The 10,142-nt window shown below is 53.1% G+C and overlaps 3 protein-coding genes across 3 annotated transcripts; 1 reads left to right on the top strand and 2 right to left on the bottom strand.

The window, feature by feature from the left end:
* Positions 1-1,307: 1,307 nt before the first annotated feature.
* fsf1 (Sideroflexin FSF1) lies at positions 1,308-3,474 on the bottom strand. The gene is made up of 3 exons (XM_062915292.1): positions 3,054-3,474; positions 2,664-2,892; positions 1,308-2,612 (listed from the first exon to the last, which is right to left on the bottom strand). Exons 1-3 carry the CDS (start codon positions 3,155-3,157, stop codon positions 1,923-1,925), a joined length of 1,023 nt encoding a protein of 340 aa, XP_062761347.1. The 5' UTR covers positions 3,158-3,474; the 3' UTR covers positions 1,308-1,922.
* Positions 3,475-3,599: 125 nt separating this feature from the next.
* On the top strand, positions 3,600-5,860 carry QC763_702790 (uncharacterized protein; the record flags this gene model as incomplete). The annotated part of the gene is made up of 3 exons (XM_062915293.1): positions 3,600-4,335; positions 4,406-4,922; positions 4,982-5,860. Exons 1-3 carry the CDS (start codon positions 3,935-3,937, stop codon positions 5,858-5,860), a joined length of 1,797 nt encoding a protein of 598 aa, XP_062761346.1. The 5' UTR covers positions 3,600-3,934.
* Positions 5,861-6,612: 752 nt separating this feature from the next.
* On the bottom strand, positions 6,613-8,353 carry QC763_702800 (uncharacterized protein; the record flags this gene model as incomplete). The annotated part of the gene is made up of 5 exons (XM_062915294.1): positions 6,613-7,494; positions 7,555-7,687; positions 7,747-7,902; positions 8,113-8,131; positions 8,336-8,353. The coding sequence occupies 5 exons, from the start codon at positions 8,351-8,353 to the stop codon at positions 6,912-6,914; spliced, it is 909 nt and encodes a 302-aa protein (XP_062761345.1). The 3' UTR covers positions 6,613-6,911.
* Between the last annotated feature and the right edge of the window lie 1,789 nt (positions 8,354-10,142).

Genomic DNA, 10,142 nt, shown 5'->3' with positions numbered 1-10,142 from the left:
TCAAACCACCCCCAACCACAACCAACTTCTTTTCCTTCCAATGGGCAATGGTGGTTCTTCGTGCAACTTCTGCTAATACAGGACGGTAAGCACACACGCCAGGCCCAGATGGATCTACGCTGTGACCCGATGTCCGGCTGTCAGCGAAGGCAACCAGCCGGTTCTTGGCTTTTCTTGTCGTGATATTCATGACTGAGACTGTGAGAACAACCGAATTAGCTTACAGATTTCAAAATTCCCCGTTACTCTCTCCTTTACCCTTCAAGCCTTGTCTAGGCCCGGTTCTTTTTGCAACTCCAAAGGATCGCCTTGGACAATATCAAGGGTCCACGAGATCCCGCTACACTTTGTGATGGGATGGTGTGGTGTGTGTGGGGGGGGGGGAGGGTGGTCGCTGGCTGGTTGCCGTGGCTGCCCCGCAGTGGCCAAAGTCCAAAGAAGATGACCCCTCTCTTTCGTCAGTGGACCAACAACTGGCAAGCAAGCACCACCAGGACGTCCCCGCGCCTGTTGCAATCCTCTCTTCTTCTTCACTTTTTGGGGTTGTGGCTGCTGCATTGCAGGATGACTTCATCCTTATCTGCAGGAAGGAGAGCCTTGTTGAAGAAAAAAAGGAAACGAATCCAGACGGGCAGGTGGCAACGGTCTTTTACCGCTGTAGGGTTAGTGGAGGTGTGACCACCCATCCATCATGAAAGACCGTCCTCCGCTCGGACTAAAACAATAACATCAACAAAATCTGCTCAAAGCAAGTGGTGGGGTAAAGGTTGGCTACCTAGGTGAGGGACATCTTACTACGGTGTAATACTTTGCCTTCATATCATTCACAAACACGGGGTGATGATGGATAAATCAAGGGCTCATAAACTACCCTAACCCAACTTATGCTTGGTATCCAACCCAGTACACCATCACCACAGCCCCCAAATCAACCATGGCACAGCAAAGTTTGCATAAAACCTTCATCAAATCCATATTTCGAAACGAAATGATTGACATGCTCACTTCCCTCTCAATTTGCTTTCAAGACATCAGTCTGTGGTCTCATCTCACAAACCCTCCAAATCTAATGGTCTGACAAGCAGATCAAGTGAAAATGGGCACCGATCCCTCCTCATCCGAAACAGTCCAGTGATGTTTATCTTTGATCCCCAAGACTTGCCTGCGAAAAAAAGGAGCATTCACACTCCTTCACATGATCAATAACAGGCAAGCGTAGATATGAGCTAAGATATGTGGGGTTAGGCTGCCTGCCTGGAGAGCCTCTCTCACAACGCCTCATTCTCAGCGTGAAAATTCAACTTGTATTTTCCCGCCTGTTTCGTCTATTCTCACAAATATCTGTTCTTGAAGGCGTGTTGAAGATAGTTCAAGGCCTATGGATGTGTTTTTTGAAGGTCTGGGGCTTTGAAATTTACACAAGTGTGGTTTCACTCACCATCTGCCGTGCAACAGTTCACGCACCACAACAGTAACAACAACAACAACTGTTTCACAGGCTCCACATACTGGGTTCAAGTCACCGTGACGAAAGTGGGACTTGCATCAGATTACACCCCTTGTTTTGTGAGCGGATCTCATGTTGTTCACTGAGACGGGAGTCTTGGGTAGGGTATCTTCAGTTGGTGAGTGTCTTTACGCAAGACAATGTTTGAGATGCTCATGTCCCAGTGGACTCGGGGAATCCGAAGTGTTGGACCTGGTTGGATAAAGTTTGAGTGTTGGTTGGAGAAGGACTTGCTGGAAAACCGAACCCTCTGCCCGGATTCTGGATCTTGGAGAAGGGGAATTAGACTACAAGCTAACACCGACAACTGGCAACGCTCTCACGCCCAGGCAAACCTTCTTTTTTAAACCCTTCACCCTCAAGGCCTCCAAAACACCATGCATCTTGAACCATTCGTTTATTTCCCTATATCTCCTCAAATACCCCTATTGAACTCCACCAACCCCCCCTCCCCACCCCGTCCATGAAACCTCTCCTCCAAACTATCCGCCCTAACCTTCTGCCTCTGCGGGAACGCCGCCAGCGCCAACGGCAAAACCGCATACGACGTCACCAAGATCAACCCCAAATTCAACGGCGTCGTCCACCTAGGGTTCTTCCTCAGCCACTCCGTCCTCTGGAACCTCACCAGCGCCAGCGCTGGGATGACCATGATCGGGGACGAATTCAGCACCCTGCTCACCGCCGTCTCCCCCACCGCCAACGTCGCCGCCTTTTGGCTCTTGCCCAGACTCTCCACCTCGGAGGGGGACTTGCCCTGGGCAGCAAACGCCTCCCTGGCCTTTTGAGACAGGACAGGGAAGACGTCGATGCCGGTGCGGATCTCCTCCCCGCGCATGAGGAAGACGTTGAGGGCACCGGCCGAGGCCACGGCGGCGAAGGGGACGAGGCGGCCGAGGATGAGGCGGGTGGAAGGGGTGATGGATTTCAGACGGGGGACGAGGGAGTTGAGGCCTACGGCTACGGAGCAGGAGGCGCCGACGGCGAGGAAGTAGGATTGGGCGATTTTGGACCAGGATAAGGGGGAGGATTTGTTGGAGTTGGAGTAGTTGATTGCTACGTTGAGGGACTGGTTGGCTACTTGCCAGGCGATGGTGCCGCGGTTCTGTATGGAGGTGAGTATGTGACCGGAAAGGGGGGGAGGTACAGGGCTTACACCAAGGCCAGGGGTCAACATGCCCGCTGTCACCACCAAGTTGGAGAGGACAAAGCATGACATGCGGAAGGGGAGGAAGACCGCCTCGCCTGTGTCTGGGTGCAGAGTCGAGTCGACAATCTTCTTGGCCTTCCAGAGGTCGGGGGTCATGTGTGGAATTTGCCCATTCTTGTAGGCGATGAGGAGGTTTTTGGCATCTGTAAGACCGGCACTGCCTACGAGGAGGGTCCTATTGACGGTCGCAGGTTAGTATATGCTGACACGACATAAAAAGCAAGGCAGGTTGGTGATGTGGGATGGGCCGGCGGGTACAAGTCCCCTACTCACTCACACCTCACTCATCGACCTGGTAGGTTATGGTTATAAGACAGGTTGTCAGTTTGCTCTCACCTCGGATCTGTAATGCTCGCAGTATGCCTCACACGGCCCCAGTAGGTGCTAAGATCATACTGAGAGTCGGGAAGTGGCCGGACGCCTGGCAGAGACGAAGACATTGTGTGTATGTGTGACTCTTTTCGTAACCGTGAGAAGACAAGGGGTATCAACACCGCGTTTAAGCCGTAGCGGAGGTGATATCAACAACCACTTCAAAGAATAGCCAAACCCCTCAACGTAGAGATAATATCCAGCCCTATAGGAAAGAGGACTTTCAAGTAAAAACAAGGCGCAAAGTGAAGGGAAGCGGTGTGATACCCTCTTCTTCTCAACAGCCAAACACTTTCAACGAAGCCCAATTCCAGTCACTCTCGCTCTGGGCTCTTCCACAAAAAAAGATAAGGTGGAAACAGTCGGTCCCTGAAAAACAGCCTCCGACGTCGGTGGAGACAACCCCGACGATAGCGGTTAGCAGTGGGCTGGCGGGGGGGCCAGACTCAGATTGCGGGGTCTGGATCGCCCGCCCGCGGCTTAACGACAAGCCAGGGATGCGCGGTTTCACTCGGAACTTGCCCTCGCCCAGCTTCATCATTGAACTTGCAACCTTGGTTTCCAAAAGCCATTGAATCATAGTTTTCTGTTGCCATTTGGTTGGCCCAGCATTCTGTTTTTTAGTCAGAGCTTAAGCAGGAAGGGTTGTTAAGGCCGGCTATACTGGAGAAAGAAAAAAAAAAGAATTGAGAAAAAGCATTGGCGACGGAAACAAACACAAACATACATCCCATCATGGTCTAGAGTAGTCCAGTTACTCTTGCCCTATACACTACCTTTTTGGCCCGCCGACCATCGATATAACCTCAACGGGGTTATATCACCCTACCACACACACACACACAATGACGCTCAGCACAATACCCCAGCGCATCCTCCAGCGCCTGCCCTTCTCGAGCTCGACGACGCCGCTGCAGGCGCTGACGTACCTCCTCGGGATATCCCTCTTCAGCATCTCGTTCCTCGTCTTCCTCAACAGCAGCTTGTCCTTTGTGATTACCGATTTGATAGGCGTGAAGGAAGGAGTGGGGGATATCGTAGGGACGTTGGGGTTTGTCGATGAGCTCGTCGCGCTGGTGGCTTGCCCGATTTGGGGGTTGGTGTCGGATAGAGCTGGTGTGAGATATGTAGCTGTTGCTGGGTATGCTGTCATTGGTCTTGCGCTGTTCCTGTTTGTGCAGGCGCGCAATGTGTATCCTCAGTTGTTGTTGGCGAGGATATTCTTTGCTGTCGGGGCGACGGCTGCGTAAGTGGTGTTCCTTGGGAGGCTTGGTTCTAGGTAGGAAATATGGTGTGCTGACGTGTGAGCTATACAGGGCTACCATGGTTACTGCTATTCTTCCCTCCTTGACCGATGAGACTGGTCCCGTGGCTGAGAATGTGCGCAAACCCTCCACAAGAGGGAGAGCGAGAACAAGCGTTGCGTTGTCTGTCGATTCGGAAGTGACTATCACTCCTGAGACGTTTCGCAATACCAGCTCCAACTATGCCTCCTCGACAGAAGACACCGCGGTGGAAGGAGACGAGGGAAAGAAACAAGGAAAGCCATCAGCGCTCGCCGGCTTCGTTGGGCTGTTCACCGGCTGCGGTGCCCTGGTAGCCCTCAGTTTGTTCCTCCCACTCCCCGCTCGGTTTGGCAAAATCGAGGGCGTCACCACCGGCCTGGCCGTCCAATATAGCTACTATACCGTTGGCGTGGTCTCCTTTCTGGTCGCCATCTTTGTCTTCTTTGGTCTGCGCAAGATCAAAGGTGAAGAAGGCAAGGGCTGGCGAATGTTGTTTGGTCTCCGGGGCTCAACCCCCCAAGGCGCTGCCTCAGCCCACCCCCGAAGCGTATGAACTCTCCCCCCCTTTTCTCCCTGTTCTTATGCCCATCGCTAACCCAACCCCAGAAAGCAATCCCCTACCACCACCTCCTCAGAGACTCCATCCTCCTCGCCCTCGGCGACAGCGACATATGCCTAGGCTACCTAGGCGGCTTCGTCGCCCGCGCCTCCACCGTCGCCATATCCCTCTTCATCCCCCTCTACATCAACGCCTTCTTCATGCGCCACGGCTACTGCCAGGGCTCCCCCAACGATCCCTCCCCGGAACTGAAAAAAGAGTGCCGCCAGGCGTACATCCTCTCTGCCATCCTAACCGGAGTCGCCCAGCTGATGGGTTTGATTTGCGCCCCTCTCTTTGGGTATCTCAGTCATAAACCCCACCATAGGGTCAACTGGCCTATTGTCATTGCTACCTTGTTCGGTATAATAGGGTACATGATCTTCCCGTCTCTTGCGAGCCCGGAGTTTAAAGATGTCGACTCCCGCGGTGGGAAACCGGTTGTTTTTCTGCTTGTGGCCCTGATGGGAATAAGCCAGATTGGCGCGATTGTTTGTTCGCTTGGCTCGTTGGGGAAGGGGGTGTTGAAGACGGATATTGTTAATGTTTTGGCTGTGCCGGGGAGTGATGGGGGGGAGACGCTTATCGAAAGTGCCGATGGGGAGGGGGACACGGCGCCGCTTTTGGAAAATGAGGATGTCGTGCCGGAGGATACGGTGTCGAGGGTTAGGCTGAAGGGGTCGGTGGCGGGGGTGTATAGCTGGTGCGGGGGGTTGGCGATATTGCTGTTGACGAAGCTGGGGGGGTGGTTGTTTGATGCTTGGTGGGAGGGGGCGCCGTTTTATCTGATGGGGGGGTTTAATGCTTTGTTGTTGGTGGCGGCGGTGGGGGTTGATGTTGGGAGGGGGTGGAAGAGGAGGAGGAGTAGAAGGGTCATGTTGGATTAGCCGCTGTTTGTCAAGATAGATGGAGAGGAGGTTGCAAAGAGGTGGTGGGTGGGTTGGGGTGTGTATCGGTTGTTTTAACCAAGTTGGTTGGGCTGTGACGATTTGCTGGTTACAAGAGGAAAGCATGGTTTAGGAGTTGGGGTCTTGAGGGTTGAAACTTGGGCATTGAATATAGGTTCATGGGACTGTTATCTCAGCTCTTGATGATGACAAGACTTCCGTACCCAAACATATTGTGAGATTGTGAGCAATGACCCGAGGATAGTTTGGTAAGCTGTAATGAACTACCACCCCCGTCTTACTTCACAATTGGTTGTAACTGCGTTACAGGTATTGGAATATGCAGCTCAAGCCGTTCGTTCTGTCTGTATTGGGGCCAGGTCAAAGACAACAAGACCAAAAGAGTGCTGGAGAGCTCTTGCGAGGGAGAAGACTACGGCCGCTGAACTGAACCAACAGACTGAACTCATCTTCGCAGAGATGACCAACAGTACCCGTTCATCTCATCACGTTGCATCATAGAACAAGCAGAAAAATCCTGCATCCAACACAGCCCAACTCCAACGTTCATTTCACCCTCAACTTCTACCAGTATACACCCAAGCAGACTACATATATCCAACTAGCCCTCACCTCCACGCCCAACCTCCCAGGATACACACGACAACCGACCGAGATACGTATAGAGGACACTATCAAGCAGAAGAGCAAAGCAACGAGACACTATGATGATAATGATCATGTGAAGAAGAGGGAAAATAAAATCGTTTTAGACACTTTTGCTAGCCCTTTTTTTTCTCTTTCCGCAACCTGGAGGGGACCCGGTTGCGCCGAAAGAAAAACATCAAACGCAACCAAAGCCTACAAAAACCGCCATCAAACAGTGCCCCACCCCCTTTTCCCATTCAGTTGAGTAACCGCCCCGTCCAGATTGCCGTTATGTGGTGATGTATTTCGTAGTGCGGACCAGAGAAAATGGAGTCATAAGATCAAAACCGACGTGTCTGATCTTAACATCAAGGATAGATGATTTCCGAGATGAGGAAGCATTTTAGTTGCCGCCGAGGCTGGGGAAAGCGTTCTCATCGTTAATGGAAACGGGAGCAGCCTGAGAGGCACCGCCACGAGGAGCACCGCGGGGAGCAGCGCCGCCACGGGGGCCACCACGGCCACGGGCACCACCACGGGGACCATCACCACGACCACCGCGAGCACCGCCACGGGGAGCGCCATCACGGGCACCACCACGGCCGCCACGGCCACCGGTGCGCTCGGGTTCGACATAGCGGTTCTCAATCTCGACGAACTGCTTCTGCTTGCGCTCACGAGTGCGCTCCTTCTTGCCACCGCTGGCGGCGACGTAGTCCTCGTCGGTCTTCTTGGCGACGACCATGCCCTCGGGCTTCTCGGCCTTGACCTCACGGGGCTTGAGAGCCTCGAACTTGGGCTTCTCCTTGTAGTAGTCCTCGAGGGTCTTCACGACGGGCTCGGGCTCCTGCTCCTCAGCGGGGGCAGCGGCCTCATCCTCCTTCTTCTCGACGGTGGCATCGGCCTCGCCAGCCTTCTCGTCGTTGAGGGCCTTCTCACCATCCTCACCGCCCCAAGCCTGCTCAGCGGTCTTAGCGGAGCCACCACTAGAAACCTGTTAGTATCATGTCCCGTATCTGAGTGCCGGGGGCCGAGCCAAAACATACTGAGGAGCGGCCTTGTGGGGGTGACGATCACCCTCGGGGCGCTTGCCACGGAAGCCACCACGACGTCCGCCACGGACCTCATCGGTGGGCTTACCGCGGTTGGAATCGCGGCCGGCGTTACGGTCCCGGAAAGCTGTTGGAAACAAGGTCAATAAAAGGCCAATATCTGAAGACATCGGAACAGCTACACACCAGCCTCGTTGCCAGTAGCGGCGTTGCGGCGGTTGCCACCAGCGGGGGCAGGGCCCTTGGAGGGAGCTACGCCATCGGTGTTGCGCTTGGCAGTGTGTGTCGATGTCTTTTCAACAGTCTTGACGGGAGGAGGGATAGGAGGCTCCTCGTCATTGCCTATATCGTTGACAGCCTGTCAGTCACTGCCCATCGTCTGCCAAACCAAAAAAAAAAAAAAAAAAAAAAAGTCCCTGCTCAAGCTCAAGCTCGAAGCTCGAAGCTCATCCCATCCGTTCCCAAGGGCTCCGAAGGGCCAAGGTGCTCGAGGTTCGTTTCGGGTGGCGAGAACTCGCGGGGAAGGAGAGAGGTATAGCAAGGGAGACCAACCGAGAATGGCGAAAAGGTTCTGTTTGAAGCCCAACGAGTCAGCAATCTCAATTCGACATAATAAGTGGGCGACGTCTTCTGTCCCCCTCCATGAGCGGGGGAGGAGAAGGGACAACAATGTGACTCGAGGTGACCTCCAACCACCAGCGATTGCAGGCTCTCGCGGCAAGGAAAAGAACCGGAATGGACGGCGACAGGAGGAGGGAAGGTATTCTCGACTCACCTTAGAGGCGACCGACATCTTGCCGCCGAGGTTTTATCGCCTACTCAAGGCGTTGTGATATGGTCCGACCAAAAGGCTCCGTAGCGGAGGAAGAGGGGGCAGAGGTTTGGTGGTGAGAAAAATTCCTCGGAGGTGTAGTAGAGAGGCAAGCGCCTAGCAGGACATGCCCTGTTTTCAACTGCGCCGGATTGTTGCGGTGCTTTTCCACGGCAAATGGGACCCGTCGTTTCGTTACAAAAACAACTGGGGGGTGGTCGGTAGGTGGGCTGTCGGGCTGGTGAAAGATTTTGGTGCTCAAAAGCCCACCAAATGCCCACCAGGCAGGAGGGGGAGCTGCCGCACGGACCGCCGGGTGGCCCGCCGCACACTCTGAGTGTTTTTCCTTTTTGGAAAATTCAGTGCGCTTTTCGTTTATTGCGGTTAGGGCTTCCCGTTCCGCTCCTTTTTCCTGGCCTTTGCTTCGCAGCAGACTGCGCGCCCAGCGCCCGGGCAGGGCAGCGCTGCTTTCTGTTGCTACCGCCAGGTGCTGGCTGCTCGCTGCAACCGTTGTGATCCCCGCAGGAAATCATCACAAAGGGAACCCGCCCCGTTCGCATAAAGAAACATGTCCGCCCAACCACTGCTCTGCTCCAGTCTGGTGGCTTGTGGCGTTGAGCTTCAATCTCGTTGTAATAGTTCCGTTGCAGATTTTGAGTTTGACTTCCCGTCTCCAGCCACTGGTCTGGTGGCATGAGCTCAATAATACTGCAGCTAGAAGCTTTCTCATAGACATACCGCGTTCTTAGTTGCCTTCAGCTTCGTACCTGAGTGAATAAATACTCTCTGTAACAAGACATGTCTGAGATCAACAACAGACTCGAGCATTGAGTCCTGACAAAACTTGTGCTAACTTCTTTTCATCATTATATATCTTACTCTGGCTATGTACCCAGCCTGCACCCTTTACTAAAGAGCCCAAGTTGGTGGGATAGGAATGAAACGGATTCAAAACGAGGAGAGTTGAGGGACCTACCTCCAACCCCGTGTCATCCATCCGGTGGCAAGAGAGAAGAAGTTTGTAAATACATAAGATGTGTGGCAGCCTCCCTCTGAACTTTTGACCCTTATGTTCTGCTTGCTTGTAAAAGTCCATCAAGAACAAACACTCGCTTTTGTGATCAGAAAGGTCACACCTGAAACAAGAAACAGAGAAGAGTGGAAACCAAAAAAAAACCATCACACATGAAGCGACATGACACATGGAATAAAACATGGCCAAGAGGAAAATGCTGAAGAGGGGTTGAGTGAGGTGAATTGTAAAAAAACGGACCGACGGACGACACGGGGCCTTCATCCCCAAGCCATACCTTCCCTCCGTGAAAAGGGCCACAGATTCGAGGCAACTATGAAAGATAATCCCGACATATGCCATACGAGTATGACACACCCCGAAAGCTCCCTCACGAGCAGCCCAAGCCTATGCTTCCCTCTCCTCGCGCGGACCACCACCCAGTCCTTCTTTCCTACCGCGACTGTCGTAGTAAGCCGCGGACCCATTAAGTAGCTGTTATGTCGTCCATGTCGTATGTCGTATATCCTAATCCGTACCAATATCCCTTCCTATATGCACCTCGTAAAGAGCAAAACTTTTTTTTTTTTCATGAACCAGAAAAAAGAGATTCAGGCGTCCTCAGAAATTCGACGCCGAACAGGTGTGCTGATAAAAACAAATGGTGCCGCCCGCCGTCCTGGGTATAGTTATTTTTTTTCTCCGAAATATGCGAGTATAATGTTGATGTGTGATTTTCTGAAACCGAATGCACCCAGA

Source organism: Podospora pseudopauciseta (genome assembly GCF_035222475.1).
Source record: "Podospora pseudopauciseta strain CBS 411.78 chromosome 7 map unlocalized CBS411.78m_7, whole genome shotgun sequence".
Lineage (NCBI taxonomy): Eukaryota > Fungi > Ascomycota > Sordariomycetes > Sordariales > Podosporaceae > Podospora > Podospora pseudopauciseta.
The sequence above is the reverse complement of the archived record's forward strand: the minus strand, read 5'-3'. Positions and strand labels throughout refer to the sequence as shown.

Bases quoted from the DNA above. Each gene is read 5' to 3' on its own strand.
- fsf1 (XM_062915292.1), bottom strand. From the start codon at position 3,157: ATGTCTTCGTCTCTGCCAGGCGTCCGGCCACTTCCCGACTCTCAGTAT. The intron at 2,893-3,053 runs GTGAGAGCAAAC...GACCGTCAATAG, and splicing joins GCGAGCATTACAGATCCGAG to GACCCTCCTCGTAGGCAGTG. The intron at 2,613-2,663 runs GTAAGCCCTGTA...ACCTCCATACAG, and splicing joins TGTTGACCCCTGGCCTTGGT to AACCGCGGCACCATCGCCTG.